The 23761-nt window shown below is 39.4% G+C and overlaps 1 protein-coding gene across 2 annotated transcripts; it reads left to right on the top strand.

Annotated features, from left to right (window-relative positions):
* Positions 1-4433: 4433 nt before the first annotated feature.
* On the top strand, positions 4434-23504 carry LOC102195547 (tetraspanin-15). Of its 2 annotated transcripts, XR_312061.1 has the most exons (9): positions 4434-4749; positions 9843-10028; positions 12171-12245; positions 13714-13809; positions 15081-15197; positions 17170-17220; positions 18351-18467; positions 21971-23190; positions 23347-23504. XR_312061.1 is itself a non-coding variant. In XM_005746058.1 (8 exons), the coding sequence occupies exons 1-8, from the start codon at positions 4663-4665 to the stop codon at positions 22298-22300; spliced, it is 1059 nt and encodes a 352-aa protein (XP_005746115.1). In that variant the 5' UTR covers positions 4434-4662; the 3' UTR covers positions 22301-23504. The 2 variants fall into 2 exon arrangements, 1 of the variants encoding a protein (XP_005746115.1); XM_005746058.1 differs by having other exon boundaries at positions 21971-23504.
* Positions 23505-23761: the final 257 nt, after the last annotated feature.

Below are 23761 nucleotides of genomic sequence, written 5' to 3'. Positions count from 1 at the left end.
TATATATATACATATACATATATATATAGGATTCAGTATGTATTTGTAGGAGTATCTGGATTTAGTTTTCAGATGTTGTCAAAGCAGTTGATTAAAGCCAAGCCAAGCAGCTGTGGCTCAGGAGGTAGTGCAGGTCATCTACAAAATGCATCTGCAAATTGGAAGGCTGCTGCTCTAGTCTGCATTTTAAAGTATCCACAGTGTCCTCTAGCAGTACATACATACTTTGCATTACAAGGGCTGCAAAATTGATTGCTGTGGATGAGAAGGAGAGCTCTGTTAGTTGCTGAACACAGGTCAGGACAGTGTGTGTGCTATAGCTATTGACGGTGAAAAATCCAGCAAGGGCATAATATCAATGTACTCTATCAGCTAAACTGAAAGATCCTTTTCTCACCTCATCTCAGGTGAGGAAAAATGTATCTGAACAGATAATGATATGATTGATATGACAAATTGTTAAAAGAACAGGTCACATGCATCTGATCGTATTGTTGTCTTTGATTGAAATTCACAATTCACTGCATAAAATAGAGCAAATATGGACAATATAAACTATTATATGCTATATGATACAATGAATTACAACGTATAGTAGGAGAGTATGTCCCTTGGAGCTTATTGTCATCATAAAAGGCAGTTTCGGGGAGTGTGTGTGCACTGATGGTTTAAAGCAGGTTGGCAGAGAAAGTGCTGGATTCAGATGACTTAACACAAGCAATGAGCTGAGCTGAAACTCGGTTCTACTCCTGCAAACTGTCTTCCAGTCTCATCCTGAGGTATCGTAGAGACATGAAAACATTTCTGATTTCTTTTTTTCTGAACTTTTAGATGTTTTGGTTTTTCAGAGGTTTTGCCATAAAGCTACTCCTACCCATCACGGAGAATGCGATCTCAATTATTTGTGGAAGATGTGAGATTTTTTGTGTTTCCTTTTATAAACTGCTGACACCAAAGAATTCAGAACATATGCAGACAAGAATGATATATTTATTTAATTCAATATAGATCAATACATATCCTAATAAGAAGCAGCTGGAAAGATGAGGGCTGTCAGTGGGAACTTATCAGAGCACTACCATTCATTCTTACCTTTGTCCATTAATTTGTGGTGATTGCCCATGTATTCAGTGGAGATAAGCTTCCTTTCATTTGAAGTGCTTGGTAACATAATTATTTATTGATCTCTAAGGAAAATTCCCCCTTTTCATTTCCCCCTTTTATTCTGAGATCAGAAGACAAGGGCAGACATGGAAAAACCACGTCCTACTTAGAGAGTGATATGGCACTAGGGTGGGTATCGTTTAGGTTTTATCCGATACCAGTACCAAACCGGTACTTTTGAAACGGTGCCGGTGCTTAAATGGTGCTCGAACCGGTGCTTAAAGAATGGAGAACACACACTTTGTCCAAAAACCTCTTATGTTCAGCTGTTTTTTGTAAAAAGATAACAATGTTAGCCTTTTCTGCAGCTATAGGGCATATATGGTATTACTCTTGGCTGGAAGCAGTGCTTAATCAATGGAAAAAACACCAATTTTGTCTAAAAACCTCTCATGTTTAGTGGTTTCCCACTTTTTCTTTGGTCATTTTAGCCTTTTTGGCCAGGGTGAAGGGAGTATCTGCCATCAAACAAGAAGACAGCCGCATGTAACTACGATGGTGTTTGCTAGTTCACCTTACATGCATTAATTTAATAACATGGTTAGCCTACTCAGCGTAAATTACACACGAACAACATTAAGCTACTCACACAGAGAAGAACGGCTGTTGCTGCCATCATCATCCGTCATCATTTCTGCTACACTGGCAGGGATAGGGGCCAGGACTCTCCTCTTCGGGTTTCTGGGGGTTGTTGCTAACTCCGGGTCCGATAACAGGCAACCCACCCGCAGTAGCTGTGCACGGTGTGAGGTCTCGCAGCAAGCTATCAAATACGGCGCATTTCTCGGCTTTTAACAAAACGCTATGCGTCGCCAGGTGTTTCATCAGATTTGAGGTGTTACCTCCTTTGCACAGTATCACAGTATCACCTTAAAGCACTTGTTGCAGGCTGCTGAGTTTGCATCTTTTGCTGTGAAGTACAGCCAGACTTTTGACCGCTTCGCCTTGGGCATTTTTAATCTGTAGCTCTGCTCTAAAAGAACATACGTACCTGGGCCCGCCTACTACGCTTGCAAAGGTAAAATGATTGGCTAGAATCCAAAGTGTATGACATCTCAGGAAATAAAAGCACCGAAATAAAACACCGAAATGTGCGCTGCTTTTCGGTCTGGTTACTACCGTTTATGTCAGAACTGGTGCCATTATGGCACAAGGATTGCAATAATTGATTACATTTAAAATTAGTATGACTCATGCAAGCTGAGGCCTTACTGTGGAACATACAAAGCGGTGCGTACACAGCAGGTGAGGCTGCACATCATCTAAAAATCCAACACAGCTATATGATTGTCCCGCTAATAAAGAACTGAAAAAATAAAAGACAGAGATAAAACATCTATTAAAGGTGATAATCTCAGAAAAAGAAATGGCTGTGATAATATACCTTTAATCTATTTGTGAATGCGTAAGCAATTACATAAAAGCAAGCCAAAAACAGCATGACCAACAAGTAACAAGTGGAGGCAACAAATGACGCAATGTAAAGCAAGAGCTGGGATTAGCTGCGAGTCATTTCAAGGCATTACAAATACTCACAGCAGCTTGTTTCTTCCCTGAACTGTTTGCACACACGTTCCCATTTCTTTTACATACATAGACACACGTTCATTTCAATATCTTTCATTTATTATATAATCATTTAAAAGAAATGCAACATACACTCATGGCCACTTTATCAGTTACTTCTTGCTAATACTGAGTTTAGCTCCCTGTTTGCCTTCAGAACAGAAGCATGTAATTCTGCTTGGCATTGATGCATAAAAAGTGGAAATCTATGTGGGAAGATTCTGTCTAGATTTTGATCAATATTGCCACAATAGCATTAAGCAGCTGCTGCTATTGGTTAAAAATCCATGATGCAGATCTCCCATTTTATCATATCGCAAAGATGCTCAATTAGTTTGGGATCTGATCACTGTGGAGACCATTTGAGAACAATTAACTGATTGTCATGTTCAAGAAGCCAGTTTGAGAGGGTTTGATAATGTGTGACCTGGTGCATTATCTTGCTAGAAGCACCATCAGAAGATAAGTACACTGTAGCCATAAAAGGATGGACATGGTTAAGAAACAATACTCAGACAGGCTTTGGTGTTTAAATAATGCTCTTTTAGTACTAAGAGGCCCTGAGTGTGACAAGAAAAATACCTCACATCATTGTACCACCATCATTAGAAGCAGCTCTCATGTTGTTTACCCCAATTTACCAATTTCTGACTCTACCATCCAAATGTTACACCAGAAAATGAAACTTAGCAGATGAGAATTTTTTTTTCCAATGTTCTATTTCCAGTTCTGGTGAGAACTGTAGCCTGAGTTTCCTGTTTTTAGCTGAAAGGAGTTTAGCCAGTGTGGTCTTCTGCGGCTGAGACCCACCTGCTTCAAAGTTTGACGTGCTGTCAGAGATGCTCTTATAGAGCAACAACAAATTTGGATCAAATAATAAGTGGTTCTATCAGCTTGAAACAGTCTTCCCATTCTTCTCTGACCTCTGAAATCAACAAGGCATTTTTGCCCTTAAAACTGCTGCTCATCGAATATTTTGGCTTTTTTAACCGTTCACTGTAAACCCCAGAGATGGTTGTGTGGGAAAATCCCAGCAGATCAAGTCTCTGAAATTCTCATATCAACCCATTTGCCACCCTCTTTGGATGTTAAAAGTCCACTCAATGGACATTATTAGCAGCAAAAAGGCCCATAAACCACCTTTTATCTGCATTCCACAACTTCAACAAGTCGTCATGACTATGACTACATGTCTAAATGTCCTGAGTTGCTGCCACATGACTGGCTGATTAGATATTTGTGTTAACTGCCAGCTGAAATGGTGTAACTAATAAACTGCACATTGATTGCGCACTGCTTGTAACAGTCCCTACTGCCTATATTCAAATTTTATTTATTAATTTTTTAATCCAAAACCAATTCATTTACAAATTTTTTCACGCATTTATTTATTTAGTTGTTTTTTGAGGGTGGTTATTTTATTTTATTCTTATTTTTTTTTAGAATCCTACTCATTCAAAGACATATTGAGGGCATTATGCTACCTCAGGGAGCCATGAGCACCTTTAAATTAAAATACAGACTGTGTTGCTTTGCATTGCTATGTTTTTCCCATAAACGATACAAAAATACATCTCTATAAATAAGTGCAAAAACTTGAACTAAGCAACAAATGCTGTTACAGGTGTACAGTAGCTGGCTGCTGAGTTGAACTAAATGAGGTTGTGTGCACTGCCCCTTTAAGAATGTAGTCAAAACAAAGCGTGGACTGGCCGGCCGCACGGAAGTGGTTTTGTTTCGGTGGTGAGCTACAATAATATATGAGAAATGAGAGGTGCTACGTTATTAAAACACAACTAGGTCTCCTAAAAGTTTTTGTTTTGTATTTCTTCAAGAATATTTTATTTTTCATTATTTTTTTATATCGCTCGAACTAAACGAGAGATAGCTAGTTAGCTTTTTTTTAAGCTAGCTTTATTATCGCAAGCAACCATGCCTTCCTACAATGAACTAAGGAAAACCAACTACTTCTACTACTTCATCAAATTTACCTTAAATATCTACTCAATGCTCTTCTCGGTAAGTTTCTGGTCCAAAAATTAATGTCAGCCTTGGTAGTAAGTTCATTTGCGCTGCAACAGTGTCTGCTAACTCAAGACCCTAAGCATCCAGTATCATCGCCAAGACATCATTCCAAAGATCATTGAAAACACTGGTGTTTCAATATATACCACGTGCTGTAGGGTCATGTGTATTTTGTAGCATATAACTTAAGCCATATTGCAAAAATACACAATCTACTATGGAATTCGGCATATATCACTGAACAAAGATAAATGGTCTTTGAACTGTAATTTGAATGGAAATCACTGATTTTCCTTGTACACTAGCTAAATTCCACCTACATATGGGGCACAGCTTCAGATTGGATATATGTGTGATCAAACTGAAAGAAACCGTATTGAGTTCGATAGCACACTTTCCACATTTACTAAAATATTATAATTATTAGGAATTTAAGAGTTTCTAATCACTACTTTGTGTTGGGAAATGTAGAATTAAATTGGGTGTGTTTTTCCAATGGCTTTCGGTTTGGAATTGTCTGGATACTAGCTAGCTGGTTACGTCTGCGGAAAGACATTTTCCCATAAGGCCCCATGTATCGTCCCAAAGCATAACCTGTTATAATACCTGCCTTTTAAATAAGACATTCATTCCTCAATTTGGCATTAAAACAATACACCGGGGGCTCGGACTAACAAACAGCATCGTGGTGCAGGGCGTTGGATCCAGTTAAAGGTACGATGACGTGAGTAAATAATACGCCGACAGAAAATCCGGCGCCGCTGATAGATGCTAATTCTTTTACTTATTATAATTCCTAATAATACATCGTATCATTTGTGTAATGCAGGTTAAATCCAGAAATTGTGTTTTATTCATGTTCATTCGATTATCTTTATTTAATCATCGCGGTTGTACAAATAGTTTAATGTACATAATAACATTATTACACACAGATTATTCAGTTTATTACTTTAAGGTGAAGGAAGGTGAGCAAACAGAAACAGATTTCTTTGACTCCTAACTAGCCCAGTAGATAAATTGACTAATTTAAATTTTATCAATGTAAACACTGACATAAAGTTTCATTAGGATGGTCACACTTATGCAAAGGTGACATCAAAATCTGACATTTCATTATTGCATGTCCAGCTCTGTTTTAGTAAGTTGCACTTAACCATTTAACTTTAGTTTTAGCTGCAGGAGTTCTCTATCCCTGCAGGAATTTTGGCAGCTTAATGAACAATCTGCTTGAATTTTCTCGTGTTATTCCTTCATAAAGTGGCTGGTGATAATTAAGGATCTGGCAACCACTTAAAATGCTGGAAGAGTCCATGAATGTCTTGCAAGGGCATTAAGTAAAGATGAGTCATTCTTAGCATGTGTTTTTTTTCCCCTGCCTCCCGGCATCCATAACCCCTCCTCAATATCACTTTGAATTCCAGAACGAATGTTAGAGTAATGTTCAGTTTGCACCACAGCCAGCTATATATAAGCTATAAGCTTAACTTGTTTCCATTAGCACTGCAAACTGACGTTCATCTAGTCAGCCTTCACCTATGTCTCTCTCTTAATGCTTAATTATTAATTATTACAGTCAAACACGCACAGAATTGTGTGAATGTGTCACTGTTTTTGGCCCCCTCACAACCCAATGTGGTTTTGGGGGTTTGTGATCCATTTGTGTTAACTCTCTTATCTTCTTTACTTCTGTGAGAAAGGTTAGCACTGATATTGGAAATAAGTCAGATGTACAGGATCTGCCAGTGCTTTATAGATGGTTGTGAATTGTAATTGGAGCTGAAGTAGATGGACCCTACTCTTAAAGCAGATTGCCTCTGTTTCCAAATGAAAATCAATAACAGGGAAGCAACTACGGGTTGGTCCTTCCCTTTTTCTACCACTTCCATTAGTTAAACAACCCTCTATTTTTCTCATATGTCAGCAGAAAGTAACAAGTAACTAATGAAACTGTCTGGACACCAAAGTGTAAAGCAAGGGTGTGACTATGGACCTGGGGTTGTTTGTTATTATGTAATGATGATCATTATGTTTCACCAGCATACATTTTTGCCCCTTTTTCTGTGCCCCTTACAATCCTTTCACATTTTCTTGCTTTTATCCAACATTATGTGAGCAACGAGGGCAGCTCCAGCCCATTTATGGGTTTGTTTACAAGAAACCAAAGCTTCTGAATCTGTACATTTAATAAATTGGGAGATTATTTACTTTAGATTTTATCTATAAAGGTCATATCTCTTAGGAACGATTCCTAAATCAGCCATACAAGAGAATTTAAGCAGTAAAATGAGGCCATCATCACTGATATTGCGTAATGCAGATTGAAAATGTCGGAAGGGAGCATTTCCAGCTTTGTGTTACTGCAGCAACAATGTAATTCTGCTCTCATTTGATTTGATTTGATTGCACAGAGGGACAAAACAAACTGAACGCAGGCTAAAAGATGCTCCAGTGTTTTTGCTGTCCCTGTAGGATTGGTGGTGTTGTTTATCCAAACTTAAAATACACTGGCTAATCTCTGCTTTTAATTAGGCTTCGAAGTCTGAAGGGCTGGTATTTGTTAGTATTTGCTGTGAGCTGGGATGGTATAGAAGAAATGAAACACGATGGCACGGTGGGTTAGAACTGTTACCTCACAGTAAGATCGTCGACCAGGTTGACTCCATCTGCTGACCAATCGGTCTGTGGGCCGCAGTTGTTGGTCAGCTAGGTGGAGAGAAGAGTGAAGTTGTATCATACAAAGAGCTGAAGTGAAACCAAGAGTTTAGAAACAGTAAAAAGTGTCACTGTAGCCACTATGTGAACCTTTCATGCCTTTTCCCAGTGAACCCCGCTATAGCTACCTTCTCTGTTTCGGCCCACTTGTCAGCCACTCAACATTTAGCAATCAATTACGTCATCTACTTCAGCAACCCACACTCAGGATCTTGGAGGACTGCACGGGAGCACATCTCGGATCTCCCCATGCGTCCCCCCCTCTTTGTCCGTATGCAGACGGACACATTTGCGGGACTGTAAATCCCGCTTAAATGTGAACGGTTCTCTGTCTTTCTGTGTTTGTCCTGTGACAGAATAGCAAGATCTATGAAGCTTTTCACCCTATGATAGCTGAGATAGGCTCCAGCCCCCTGTTAAGGATAAGCAGAAGAGAATGGATGGATGAATTGATGAAAAACGAGCCTAAATAGGCACACGGTGCTGTAATTGAGGCCTAAAAATTCAACAATCAAAAGTAATGCAAAGGACATTTTAAATTACCTTAAAATTTCACCCAGAAGTTTTATTCAACATGCTTGACAAAAAACCCCAAAACTCTCTCTTGCACTCTTTCTTGGTTTTAATTAGAATTAGAATACTTTGTTAATCCCTAAGGAAATTGTTTGGTTACAGTTGCTCCAAGACAATAACAGTAACAAACTGAACTAAATTAAATAATATAATATATTACAAAGTTTACAAAATATAAGAAATAGCTCTAATATTTTCAAAAAGCTCAATTACAAATATCCATAATATTGCAGAGGTGAAATATACAGACTGACATTTTACTCTACCTGTAAAACTTTGTTATTTTACTGTAGAGCATGTTCAGAAGGGTTTAACTGTTGCACTGTGTACTGTGCATTAGATGGAGGAGTTGTGCAGGGAGCCACAGGCAGGAATGATTTCCTGTGTAGTTCAGTGGTGCATCTCAGTCTCTCACTGAATGTGCTCCAGTGACCAGCCAGCACGTCATGGAGTGGGTGGGAAGTATTGTCCAGCATTGTCCTTATTGTGGACATCCGCCTCTTAAACACCAGACACATAACATTAATCATGTAATTAAATAATTAATTAACATTAATTATGTATGTATTGCAGTCACTTCTTTGATTTTGACTGCGTCAGCACCATATTAGGTATACAGCATTGTCCGACTGAGTGATACAACTTTGCTCTAAGAAAGAAGAAGAAAGCTAGAAACCTAGCATAGATTGAGGTTCAGCAGGTCATTACTCATAACTCAAAGTTTCTTTGTGTGATCTTGATTAAACTCATTAAAGACCAGTGCAATCTTGTACATGCACGGTGCTCAGCTGTGTGAAGCCTGAAACCTCTCACTTCCGATCGCAACTTAAAATTTGAGCTATTGCGCTGCTTCCTCCTTTTAAGTGTAAAATGGTTTGGGCTTATAAATTGCCAATTGTGACTTCACTTTCTTTCATTTTCTGTGTAACGTCAGTGAGTGGGTATATTGCAGTTGACATAGTGGTGCAGTAGTTGGCTGGCTGTGGCCTTGCATGTTGCATGTTCTCTCTGTGCCTGTATGGGTTCTCTCCAGCTTCCTCCCACAGAAGGAGGCGTGGGCTGATAGTGTACGATTGTGTGTCCTCTGTGTTAACACTGTCGTGGTCTGGCGGCCTGTCCAGAGTGTACCCAGCTGCTCGCCCAATGACAGCTGTGACAGGCTCGAGCCCCCACTATGACCTAAGTTGGATGGACAGATATATGAATTTTGAGTGGTCTGGAGCCTCATCCTGGCTGAGAAGTAACACATTCACCTAACAATAATTTGTTAGTCTGGCCTCAAGTAAACTGTGACAGTAGAAATTATGTGGAAGTGACCTTTGCTGAACTATTAAAGATACTTTTTTTAAAGAGGGATTTGTATCACCTCTCAATTAAAGGTCTGAGTCAGCCTTTAAGCAGGCAGGGTAAATTGTTTGCATGCTAAAGCTTTTTTACCCACATAAGAGAAGCATACCGGTACCAGTCAAATTCATATCAAGTTTTTGTTTGTTCCTTTTCATTTTCAACAAACTGCTTTTAGTTTCCATTTAGTAGCTCAGCCTTGTCTGTTGGCTTTGGCATTTCTTCTTAGACAGTTTTGACTAAAAGGGCATCTTAATTCTGAAAAATATTAAAGCAAGTGTTGAAGCAGGAAATTTAGACTTTTAAGTCCTTTAAAGTTGTCAGTCTGTACTACTCACCAAGCAGTATCACAGTAAATATACAGGTAAATATAAAGTTTTTTGATGTAAGATGTAAGATTTTCTGACGTATTCATCGCATGACCTCCCTCTGATTCTGTTTCTCTGTCTGTCCAGCTGATGGGTCTTTGTGTACTGTGCGTGGGAGTGTATGCTGAAGTGGAAAGGCAGAAGAATCGAACCCTGGAGGGTCTTTTCCTGGCTCCTGCCGTGGTGCTCATCCTGCTGGGCTTGGTCATGTTCACTGTGTCAGTGGTGGGCATGGTTGGATCCCTCCGGGACAATAAGACCCTGCTACACATGGTAAGGGAGATGGAGGCGGACAGGTGGGGGATGTGTCTTGCAGGTACTGCTCATTTTCTTGCTTCATATTTCCTGGAATCTAATAAAGTTTCACTTTGCGGGCTCCCAGTTCAAAATAATCCTGGTTTATCTTATACTGGGCCTTGGTGCTCTGCATCCATTCATTCTCAGATTTGGAGGTGTTTAATATGAGCGCCTAACATCCTGTATATGACAGAAAATAAGAAGAAGCATGAATGGATGAGGTTAATTGTAATGATAAACAGTTGTTGTCAGAAGTTTATATGCACTCATCATGGGCATGAATGTCATGGTAATTTATGGTTTTTAATTATTATTTTTTTAACTGTTCTTTTTGAGAAATGACAAACCATATCGACAGTTTGTGGACTAAGCCAGCTCCTTATCAGGAAACCAGCCAGTTTGAATGAATTCTACCAAGAAGAATGGTCAAATATCCAGTCAGAATTATGCCAGAAGCTTGTTGATGTAAAAGCATCTGGTCAAGGTGCAACTTGCTAATGGGCATTTCACTAAAAATATTAGTGAGCGTGTATATATTTGAGCCTTGAGTGGAAATCAAAAACAAATTCAAATGTGTGCACACACTTCTTGTTTTTCAAAGCCAGAAAAAATGTATGCTGTACAATCATTCCATCCTGGAAAAAGAACAGTTCAAAGAATTCATTAAAAATTCAGACGTTCATGACCGTGATGAGTGTATGCAAACATCTGACCCTGACTGTATTTTATATTTACCATATCTGTGTTGATGCTATTCTTTTTGATACTGAATAATGTATTCATGTTTATGTTTGTGTTGATAATTTCGTAAACTTGACATTTGGTTTCAGAATGAAACGGGTAATGCAAAGTAAAACATTTATTTAAACATGTTTCTGGATATATTCATGCACAAATTGCCACATTCATCAAACCGCATAAAAATGAGTTCACAGCCATTTAAACCACTGATCACTCTTTACTCCTTAAATTCAGCACAGCTCGTGGTTTGACAGTAGTAGGAAGAAAAAAACTCAAAGGGAGCAGGGAAATGTTTTTTGTGTTTGCTGTGTAACAATCTAATTAGCTATAGCTAAATAACTTAAATTAAAAGGGGGATTAAAAGTTGGCAATAAAAAAAATGTAATGCCTCTGTTTATACTGTGATGAAAAGAACTAATTTTATATCGTGAAAGACATGAAGTTAATGGGGAATTATAAATTATGTTGCTTCTCTTTATAGCAACCCAATTTTACCAAGTTCTTTTGTTTTTTGTTTAACTCTGTTTCCAAAAAACTGAAGAATTAATTGAAGATTTAATGACAGTTTTACTAAAGCAGTGTGCCTGTTCTTAAGTGTTTTCTGTTAAAACAGACACTAATCTAAAGCTTAGATTTGAGCCAATCAGTACATGCTTAAGCCAAATTGTATAGTAGCAGAACATCTGCAGATTTGTGTATTGTTCAAATAAATAACCAAAAATACTTTAAATACTGGAGGACCGGGTTCAAATCAACAATATCATTAAGCTTAATAGTAATAATGTCAGTGACCTAATAAACTGAAAGTCTGAACTCTTACAATCTATTAATAATTTACAACAGAATTACAGAGAGGCCATTCCTCACTTATAAATGATCTTTGAACAAGTGTTTATCACAGCTTTCAGATAATTCACAAACAACTCAACAGCCCAGTTCATTTTTGTCAATCATCAAGTTAAAGAAGTAAAATGAGTTAGCTGGCCCTGTTTGTGACGAGACAGTTCTGGAAGCATGCCACGGAAAAGCCGGGGGTGTATATACTTATACTTTATTTGTTATATACTTATAACAAAATTAAATTAACAAATAATTCCAATTAGCTTTGAACTTTTTTCAGTTTCTGTATGACAGCAGGTCTTGGCTGTTCAGTGTTGGTGGGTTTTTAGCCTGAAATCTGAAACGGGTCTATTATGCTGTGCATCTTTGTGTTGAGCAACTGAACTGAGCACATTTTGCTCGATTACAGAATTAAATTTATTCTTGGTTTTAAAAAATAATAGATCTAGTTTGTTTTCTTAGTTTGTCAGCACACCATTACCCATTACTGTATATACTTTTATGCTGTGTAACTCTTTTTTTCTTCTTCTTCCACAGTTCCTTTGTGTTCTCTGTGTCTTGCTGCTTCTCCAGGCAATTGCTCTCGCCACAGCTCTGATCTTTGAAAAAAAGGTAAACATCTCATGTCCTCTGTGCATCTATTGCAGTCTACTCAGTCCACGGTGCAGTGTTTTTTGCATGGTTTTCAGTCCCTTCAATATTTTGTTTCCTCATCAGTCTGAATACAAAACTCAAAACTGATGAGCCAAAATGGAGAGTTTGAAATTGCTTATTTCTTTGAAATGGAAGGCTGGAATTACCTCATTTATATTTGTATTCAGGCCCTTTGTTATGATACTCATGGTTGTGCATGCTATACTGCATCCTGCTTCTGGTAAAGGTCCTTAAGATGCTAAAGCTCAAAGCAATATGCCTAATTGAATTCACTGGACGTGATTACCAGAAGCACACTCCTGCCTACAGATGATCAGACAGTTGATGGAATTTCAGATGGAAAACCAAATTACGAAGTTGAGAGAACTGTCTGTTGACCTAGTTGATGAATCTCCTACAATCCACAGATCTGGGAAAGGATGCATGAAGGTTTCTGGGCCATTGCAAGTTGTAAAGAGTTGAGGCTCAGGTGTGAAATGTGTGGTTTTCAGGGTTTTTATCGGTTTTCAGCGTTATTTTGTTATCGTTTTTATCGTTAACTCTGTTTTCCTGGGTCTTTTCACGTGTGTTATGAATAAATCTTCTTTTTTTGGTACCGGTACTAGTTTTATTTTGTTGTATTTATCCGCGACACCTTAAAGGCCGGTCCGTGAAAATAATGTCGGGCATAAACCGGTCCGTGGCACCAAAAAGGTTGGGGACCGCTGGTTTAATGTTCTCGAGTAGCACAGTCCTGATATGAACCTAGTAGAATATCACTGGACAAGCCTGAAAATTGCTGTACACTGACACTCCCCTACCAAGCTGGGTAAGTGTGAACAATTCTGCCAACAAGACGACCTTTAAGAAGAAAGATGCCTGAGGGCGCGGGTTTAGTTCAGTGCCTGGAGCGGGCAACCACATGCCATACAGCTGATAGCGGCTGGCCCGGGTTAGAGCTCTCTCTCTGCTCCTGCTTTCCTGTCCTCTCTTCACTGTGTCTATCAAATTAAGCTGAAAAGGGCCAAAAATACATTTTTTTTTTTTTTAAAAGGAGGAGGACAGGTAAAATACAGGTGTGTCAGCTGATACAATCAATCCCCAAAAGACCTGTAGATATCATGCAGCTGCAGGTGCTTTCATAAGGTGCTTTTATTTTTTATAAGTATTCAGACTCTTCACTTAGTACTTAGTAAGTAAAGCCTGTTTTTCTGAAGAAGAACAAGTGTGAAAATGAACTGAATCCCTTTTAAAATGAGCCTAAAATATAACAAAATATAGAAAACTTTGAAGGATCAGAAAACCTTCTGAGTGTACTGAACATTACTCCCAGTCAGAACTATAATCAGCTCTGGTCAGCCCACTATTTCTTCGGTGTACTTTATGATTGCCATTATTTATAACCATGACCCCTTCTCCTCTGCGTTTCTCCCTCTGTGTCATCTAGACGTCTGCCTTGTTTCAGAGCACTATACGAGAAGGAATTAAACACTACTACGACGATCTCGACTTCAAAAACATCTTGGACTACGTGCAGCAAAAGGTAGTGATGCATTAGAAAATGTTGACAGACAGTGCGTCTTTTTGTGAAATACTTTTCTATACAGCTGACTGATGAGCCAATGGAATAATAGGATGTGGGCTGTACCATCTAGAGGTTATCTAGACAACTTTTTAAGTATTTCATGTGCTTGAGTGTGTTTGCAGACTGTGTCTAAAGTCTCACTCAGTGATCTGCCAGTGGATAACCAGAGTAATTGTCTCATTATTATAGTATATTAAGCTCCACCTTAATAGGAGACAGTCTCGTGCTAGTTCACCCTTCATGCTCAAACACAGTTTGTACATGAAGTAGTTCACACTCACAGGAATTTTTAGAGGTTTTAGGGGTTATGAACTATTCTTTTTCAGCAGGGCTGAGATGTACCACCCGTCCTGCTCACCACATTCTACTTTCTGAAAAAGAAAGTCCTTAATTTGACACATAGAGTGAGATTGAGTGCTCCCAAGTGCAAGTGGGATATCCAGGGAGTGAGCTCTGATATTAGTACAAGATGTGATCAAAACGTTAGGAGACTGTTTCTGCTGCATACAAATGTAGTATGGTACGGCTGTGGGCAGGAACCAAACACAGACAATAACTGTGCAGAATTAGGAATCTGTGTGGTGTGGCACAGTAAACATCATGGCCTGTGTACTGCTGCACAGCGTGACTGCTTCATAGGGAATGACAGCCAAATTTAAACGAGTTCAGTTGTTTGCCTTTTATAGGTACTGCACTCAGATTGCACCTAGTGTCAGCTCTGCTGACCTAACACTCTTCAGATACAGGATATTTATTTATTGAACTTTAAAGATCGGCTGAAAAGGACATTTAAGCTTTCAGTGTCTACTCAGGAATGATATGTTGCCTCTTAACTATCACAGCGTTTTCAAAGGCTTTCTATCGAGGGACTTTTTCATCAGTGGAGAGCACAGTAAATCCTGCTCCTGCTTGCCTGTCCTCCTGTCTTATCTGTGTGCTGTCTTGTGTAACAGCATGCAGCTGTGCCCAGGTGATTGCAGAGATGGAGATGTCCTTTGTCAAGGGGAGAATTTTCTCCTTGAAGTGCTTTAAAATGATAGCCTTTAACTGATTGCCAGAAACTCTCCTGTCTTTACATGACCACTTCATTTCTACTGCATTGCCACAGTGACATTTCTGTAGGAGGTGGATGTACAGGCACCGCTTTGAATTAGGCACTCTTTTGTTTTGTTATTGCTTCATGCTTGGCTCCTAACAGCCTTTTTCCTTTACCCTCATTTATTTCCCAGTTTTCATGTTGTGGAGGAGATGAGTATAAAGACTGGAAAGTCAACCAGTACCATTTCTGCAATGGTACTGGTCCACTAGCATGTGGGGTTCCATACACATGTTGTATTCGCCACAAGGTGAGTTCAAACAATACACATACACAGACGATACAAACATGGTATGGAAGCTGTTATTAAAACCATGATGTTTCTGGTGCTGGTTAGGGATTTATTTACACCTAGAGTCCAGTCCATTGTAATTCTGATAATTGAGAGCAAAATCAGTTGTTACCTTTCAGTTTCAATGCTGGTCAAACAAAACAATTTTTTTTTTAAAAAGGAAGAAGAGCAGGTAAGATAAATCAGCTCACAGAAAACTCAATCATTTGAACATCTGAACCATTAGCTCGACATGAGCCCATGTAAGGGAGTCAAATTTAGAAATGTCTTTAAGCTTCTTTTTTTTTAATCAAAGAGTCTAATTTATAGCTTAACACTATAGCTAGACACTGTATAAAATATAACCGGGGACATCGGGATTACATTAGCAGACATATGTTATTAGTTTTCCTCTGCTGTTAGTGAGTTTACAGTTACCAGACACCATAAAAGAGGAAAGAAGACGCAGGAAAATTTGTACTTAAATATCTAAATGTTTACTTCAGCTGCTGTTGATGTTAATTATGGATCACGATCAGATGACTCTTTTTTTACACCGAGACTAACCAAGTTAGAATAATCGGCGTTTGATTGAACATCTGCCCTCTTTACTGGAGATATGGAAATAGTTTAATGCTTTAATGCTGTTCCCGTGCTTACCAGATAATTGTATGTGTGAGGCTATGACTTTTGATGCTAACTCACCGTCAGTGAAAAGTGATTTGCTGCTTACTCCTTTGCTTGCAGCCCAAATATCAAAGAGCAGAAACTTAGGTTTGAACTACTTGTTTTTCAGACAGATGTATGGCTTTATGGGCATATGAACAACACAAAGTTTGTGTATGTTTGGTTATTTCAAAGGCCTCAAATGGCTCTTTAACCTCCTAAGACCCGAACTCTTCCACGGCATGCATTTTTAATTTCTCTTTGATATTTGGGCTGATTGGGACCCAATGAATGTAAAAACAAAGAATTACCAGATTTTTTTTTTTACCTAATTTTTGTTTCTAAGAAAAATGAGAGCCACATATGACGATGTTCGTTTAAAATTTCGATAGAACAGTAGCAGTATAATGTCCTCGTAAGTGGATATCAGGCCCTTGTAGAGCAAAATTGAGTATTTTGTCTAAATAACCCAAAATGTGATGTCCACATATGTGGACGCCAGGTCCTAGGAGGTTAAACCAGCCTCGCAGACATTCTGTCTATGGTGGGAACACATTTTAGAGCCACTTCAGCCCTCTAATTGGCAAATACTGATATCTTGTGGCCAGGAAAGAGTGATGTCATCAATGATATTACCTTGACCTGCTGCTCTGTCTGATTATCTCTGTCCTGCTCATACATGTCCACAAATTCTCATCAGGGTAGCGATGGCCTGTGCTTTATCAAAGAAAGAAGGGGGGATTTTATCTCCACAACCCATTCGTAATTGATTTTGTGAGAGAAAAACATCATCCAGCTAACAGGAAATAGGGTGTGAATCAAAGGTATGAGCCTTTGGATGATTTCTTTCTCTAAGGGAAATGTTGGTCACTTGCGGCCACCTTCCATCTCCCATATGCCGAGTATCATTCTTGCTCTTGTGCTCAAAGCACTGATTGCGTCTCTGGAAGCAGCGGAGTGTGCTGAAGAAATTAATGACAGTTACCCAGCTCTCTCTCTCACACACACACACACACACACACACACACACACACACACACAGAGCAGAGATAGAAGAGTTGCTTATGAAGGCTGAACGTTGGCTATGTTTGTGCCATTATCAGTTCCTATCTGTCATGGCTGCAGCCTTTTTGCCAAGGCCTGAGTTTACGCTCTAGTTGGCAGGGGACAGGAGCAACCCCCTGTGAGGAGCTTCAGTCTACATGTTCCCATGGTGGTGTCTCTGGTCACCGTGGCTCAGTTTAAATCTTGTTTCTGACTCTAGACATCTTTGCTCTTTGCACAGACGGAAGACGTCATCAACACCCTGTGTGGTTACCAGACTCTGGATAAACAGGTAGGAACAACATAATAACTTTTATCACATGGTTTTTCTATCTGTGGATCATAACATCAACATTTTTGGAGATCTCATATATACGGGTCAACACAACCACCATGTAACTGAGGGCAAGCCTCACCTTCTGATGCACAAACGTATATTGAAGTAGATGTTGTTGTTTTTCTGTTTAAACGCTGTTTCGTAATACCGACATCTTGATCTTCTGTCGAGTAATATGACATCTACAGTGAATCTTCCAGTCCTGCAGCTGCTTTTTTTGACAGCCTTACTCTGTCCAATCCTGTCAATGTTTGACTTCTGTAGGTGACTAAATGTAATTTGATCTCCTCTCAACACCGCTGTCCAAATCTGTCTTTCCTTTAATGTGGAGATCTACATACAAACAAATCTGTCTGAACACACACACACACGCACGCACACACACACACACACACACACACACACTGAAAGATACGTGAGGAATACAACTTTAATGTGTTCCTCATATATTACTTGAGTAACCCCCTTTTTTTCTTTACCTGACATTAGTATGATGTAGTATTGTGGAAATGCTAATACTGTAAGAATGCATTTATTTTAATGGCTGTCACCCATCTTGTATTCATGCATGATGTTGCATGGGCAACACCTCTGCCAATGATCCTCTGACTGTCTGTTGTGTTTGGCACTGGAGCATTGGCAACAGAATTCTTGTGGGTTTTAGGGTGGGGCATCAGGCTTGTTCCAGCACATTCCACGGAGGCTTGACTAGATCAGGATCTGATGATTTCTATTGGTCGGGTCAATGCCTTGAACTCTCTATTGGGTTCCTTGAACCCTTCTTTCCACAAGCCCCTGCTATCAGGGAGCGCCGTTTGTATGGAGTGTGTTTGGCTTGTACCAGTGTTTTTGTTGGTGTTCATGTAAAACATACATTCACACAAGTGACCCCAGCTGGTCACTGCATTGTAAAGAGATCAATGTTAAACTCTTAACCTGTCTGTGGTTTTAATGTTGCGGCTAATTAGTGTTACAGTTTTGTACTTTGTCGAAATTCTCTACTTCTGTTTATTTTTAGCGGCAGCTCAGTTTGACTTTGAAAATGAAACTGTCTTGTTGTTGTCTTCGTCTGGTCTGTGTATCAGCGTGAAACCCTGCATGAGCTGATCCATGTGCGAGGCTGCATCCACGCAGTCAACCTCTGGATGAGTGACAACATTGGAAAAACCGTTGGACTCTGCTGTGCCATTGGGCTGCCACAGGTAATTAAAAACTCGAGGCACCGACTCACTGAAACGCGACTCTTTTTGAAACTATTTGCACTTCTTCCGCGGAATCCTGTTATCAAAACTGTAAGCCATCACTTACTCTGACGGTTAGGTTCATTTGCTTTTAAATTTTCCTGACTGGGAAAGAGTCTACCTTTTCTCCTGCCAGAAAAAAAAAATAGGATTTGTTTTTTCAGTAAAGCCTAAGTTAACCTTCACCTGCTTCCTTCAGTAGGCACAATTGTGACAGTCTCACTGATTAATAATGTTTAATAAATCTGAGGTTATGGACAGACGGCAGGACACAAACTGTCCTGTGGATGAATTTAGATTTCATACAACCTCTACAGAGGAATATTGTGCATCATGGAAACAGAAAGTAACTCTGGAAGTTGTACATAAGAGTCTGTGTACATGTGACAGCACACTGAGACTTTCTGTACAGAAACATTAGTGTAGTTTTTTTTTAATGCATATTTATTTCTTGATTTAAAGCTTTAATCACAGAGTGTACATCAGGCTATTTTTAATTTGTAGTTCTTTGGATTCATTATAAGGTTATAATAGGAAATTCTTAACAGCAGAGTTTAATGCTGTGTCTTCTGTGGAGACCTCATGACGCCGCTCCCACTGATGACTGGGGAAAAAATGAATATTTAGAGGAAACAGATTAACGTACGGATATTTAGTGAGTGTGGATGTTGTTGTTTTTGTTTTCATAGTCTCTATTGTAATAAAATGTGTCCACTGCAGTGGTGGTTGTTAGCTATGTTACCACATTTATATCTTCTCTTTGTTGTGACAAAAGTAAAATACTCATCATACATTGTGTCACAATACAATATTTCTGGACCACTTGTTTTATAGCTTGGCCTTTTGCTTACACAGCGCAGACTTTCAGCTTTTATTTGAGGGTCTTCACCAAACCGTGACAATAACCATAGAGATGCTGCTTTTCTACACAGTCCCCTGCTTTCAGCTTCCAAAATATAATTGAACAAGTTGACATAATTATGCTGCACGGTTCTGATCATAAACTATGGCATTTTTTGTGTGTCATTGTGTCACTGCTTAATCTTAGTGTCCCTGGTCCAAAGAATCCTGCTGCAGTATTGCTCTGGCTTTTCCGATTTCTTTTTGCAAATTGTAACCTGGCTTCGCTGTTTCTTGCTTTTTTGCATCTTGCGGTGAACCCTCCGTGTGTCCCCTCACAAAGTAGTCTCCTTTTGCCGAATGTGGATAATTGTATGTCTGTCTCCTTGAAACTGCAGTGCACTCTGATGTCGTTTTAGGAAAGATTAGCTACTTCTATCCTGTTACAGCTGGATATAATTTTTATAATACAATGCATTCCATACACTGCATTCCAACATATCCATTTTAGGGATAGCAGGGCGCTCTACTGCTGCCCTGCTATTGTATTGCAGGGCCGGCATTCACATGGCTCTCTTCACAGCAGAGTAGTGGCCGAAGCTCCATAAGGAAATTATGAATGGAATTTTTCTGTTACCACTGTGAGTGTTTCTCTGCCAAACTGTGCCGGCAGCTCGCATTAACAGAGTCCACTGTTGTGAGTTCAGCACATGAAAGAGCAGCTCTGGCACCAACGTGCAGAACAAATCTTCTGCATTATTGCTGCTGCTTTACTGCCATCAGCAAAAACCCTGACTAGTTCACATACCAGCACTGGCTTTGTGTGCAGTGTATAGAACGAAACTATGTCCACTAATCCACTAATTGGAAGATGGCTGTTTTGATCCACCTCCTCCAGTCAGCATGTCAACTGTCCTTAGGCAACTGAAATAATCTGTTTCAAATGATTACTGAGCATTTAAATATGTAGGAAAAAGCACTGTGTGTGTGTGAGAGAGAGAGAGCGAGGGAGAGTGTGGGTGAATGTGCTCAGTGCTTTTTACTGAGTAGAAGCGCTATAGTACAAGTCTGTCCACCAGCTTCTTAAAGAAAAGGTAAAATAAGTGACAGCAAAGAACTTGCATGGATGAGTAGCATTTTCTTCTTCTAACTTCCATACCCAGCCCCAATAGCCGCATGTCTTTGGACTGTGGCAGGTAGCCGGAGAGAGAACATGCAAACTCCACACAGAAAGGCCCTGGCCTGATGGTGGAGTCGGACATTAGCAACAGTGCTAACCACCACCGTGCTGCCCTATGACAGCTGTGATAGGCTCCATCCCCCCTGTGACCCTGATAAGGAAAAGCAGAAGAGAATGGATGGTTGAACTTCCATACTGAATCCAACCTCAAACCTAAACTGAAAATCTGTTTCAATAATAGAGTACTGTGAAAAAGTATAGGTCCCATTCCTGATTTCTTAGAGGTTTTTCTTTTTGCATATTTGTCACACCCTGTGTGAAAAAAAGTGACCTTAAACCTAATAAATGGTTGTGCCCCCGTTAGCACCAATAACTGCTATCAGATATTTCACATCACTGAGGAGAAATTCTGCCCCACTTGTCTTTGTACTTTAAAAAAATTCAGCTGCATTGTAGGTTTTTTCAGCATGAAGAGCCTGCTTAAGGTCATGCCAAAGCATCTCATTCTCATTGAAGTCTGGACTTTGATTAGGGAAGTGAAACATCCAAAGGTGGACTTGTTGGTATTTTGGATCAGTGTCCTGCTGCATAACATGAGTGTCCTTGAGCTTCAGAGTATGAACGTTCAGGATTTTCTGGTTGAGACCAGAATTTATGATTGTTTGAATGTTGGTGTGATGTTCTTTTTATCTTTTTATCAAATGCTGTGTTACTTTTATGCCAGGTAGAGTTGGAAAGTGTGTTTTACCCTTAATAAATTAAATTGTAATTTAAAAACTGACTTTTGGACAAAATTAAGAAATTGGGAAAGGGGCAAATACTATTCGACAGCACTGTTTGTTGACTTGGTGCCAAATAAATGACAAAGATGAAAAAGATGCTTAGAGCAGAGTATTGCCTTAACATCTTGCTTATTGTGGAGGATGAGATGGGGTGAGACAGAACGACTTGTCTTCAAAACACGTTTTTTGTTTTAGTTGAAGTCGGGGTCTATGCAGCAAATTAGAGTTGTTGGGCAGAGTAGCATGAATCCTCAATATATCGAACCTTAGCTTGGCATGATTTAAGATACCTGCGCGTAAGAAGCACATGGGAGTTGTTAGTAGTTCTCAAATGCTTTTTGCATGATTGATCAGCCTTGTTGATAAATGCATTGCACACAGAAAATAGATGTTTGATGATACATCAGTTTGGGGTTTTTGTTGTTGTTGGGGGGGTGGGGGGTGTTTTTTATCTTGGACTCCACTAGAGTAGCTTTGGATGATTCACAGTGCAAAATAATCTTGATCTTATTTTAGGCCCTCAGGTTGTCCTCTGGAAAACAAGGGAAAACACTAGATCCCCCTTAAAAAAATTATCATAACAAGTATTTGATAAATTTTTCATGATTAGCAACTCAGATGAGTACTGACAAGATGACTGTGTCTTGATCATCTTCCTGCAGCTGCTGGGTATCGTCCTGAGCTGCATCTTCTGGAACCTTCTGGTGGAGATGAGCGAGTCAGCTGACATGGTGGACTTCAAACTGAAGAAGTTTAATTACAGCGAGTTGGACCTGGCTGGTGCCGGATGGTGCATGTGCCTGCCCAGGGACGGTGGCTACCTGCCCGTCCCAGTCGTAGAGCCTGAACGTGACCCCATTGATATTCACCTGGAGAAGCTCAAGAAGCAGCCGCTTCGTACACACTCTCAGCTCCAAAAACTGCAGCAGTCCAGATCTGCCACTGGCCTGGATGAAGTAGACGTTGGCCGCAAGCATAAAAGGGAACACTGAATGGTCTTTTTTATTTTTTAATTATCATTATTATTTTGACCTGTCATGCCTTTTGGGAGTTTTTTTGCCTTTTTTTCTGTCACTGTAGAGTAATTTTGTTTGTTGGAATTGTGTTGCACTACTTGATAACTGAAACTTTCTGTAACTTGATCAAACGAAATTTGGTCAGTTAAAGTGACTAAATGTACTTTGACACTTTGTGGGTGAATTTGTTTACAACAACATGTGAGAGAACAACATGCAACAGGAACCTTTTTTACATTTCTTTTGTTTGTGTCTGTTGATCTTCAATGATTTGTGGCACTAAATCATATTTAATTTAATTTGTATAGCCTTTGAAAATGAACTACAGGATGTCTTCATGTGCTAAAGCTTACCTCAGGCTATTTTGAAAATAGCCCAGTAGTCAGAGCACAGTGTGGTGTATAAATTATAAAACCTTGAAAAAATGTTTGTTTTTGGTTTTGTTTGTTTGTTTTAAAAGTGTTGGAGAAATAGGAGTAGCCAAGTATGTCTTGCGTGTAGCGTCTGTGACGGATGTATAGAGTTTGTGTATTATTTGATTTTATTATGATTTCTATTTAATTTTGTGAAGTCGGTGTACATTGTAAGACTGATAGTTGTGGAATAACATGGAATGCATGTTTTGTACTGTATATAAAGTAAGTTTAAAGCGGGGTCGCGGGAGACAACAAAAAAACTCAGTTTGTGTTACACGTGAATTATACTTCTACATCCCAACTACGTCATAACTTGTGCAATAACCAGAATCCCATTTTAACCATGCGCTGTAACTTTCTACGTAACCCAACGGGAACCTCGTGAGAAGTCTAACTACACGTCAGGTCGACGCATGCCGCAACGACTTGAATGGCGTGGAAGTTTTCAGTGTAGGTATAAAGGGAGTTTCCGTTTACTACACAAGTTAAGACTTTAGTTTCCTGCAGAATTCTTAATCAAGCTTTTGGCTCTCAGTGGGAGGGGGAGGGGGGTCCATCTACTCCATGTTTTTCAACTAATCTTTTTATTCCTCCCATCTTTTAAAGGAACAACTATAAAGGGATTATCCAGACTACTAATCCAGTGGGCCAACAACTCTGACAGTGGCAGTTTTTGTATCTGAGCAGTGCACTGTTTTGAGCTTTCCCTCAGCTCCTGCTTGTATCAAAACTACTGTTCATTTCAATAAAGCTGAATTTATGTACTGATCTTTTTAATTCTTTTTTTCTCAGGGCTGTTTGCATATGAACAGAATAAAGAATAAAATGCTCTTGTGACCTCCAAAGGGAATTATTTGACAACAGCAGCATTTCTCTCAAAACATTGCTGAAACTTTTTCCAGAAAATTGAGGGGGTAAAGCAACAATAAATGACTTGCCAGAAATCCGAGTAAGTGCTTGGATTTCTATGTGTGGCGTCTTCTTTAAAAAGTATCCTAGCCCTAAACTCTAACTCTGTGCT

Source organism: Pundamilia nyererei, unplaced genomic scaffold (genome assembly GCF_000239375.1).
Source record: "Pundamilia nyererei isolate P.nyererei 1_Seehausen unplaced genomic scaffold, PunNye1.0 scaffold00172, whole genome shotgun sequence".
Lineage (NCBI taxonomy): Eukaryota > Metazoa > Chordata > Actinopteri > Cichliformes > Cichlidae > Pundamilia > Pundamilia nyererei.
Note: the sequence above shows the minus strand (reverse complement) of the source record. Positions and strands in the feature narration are given on the sequence as shown.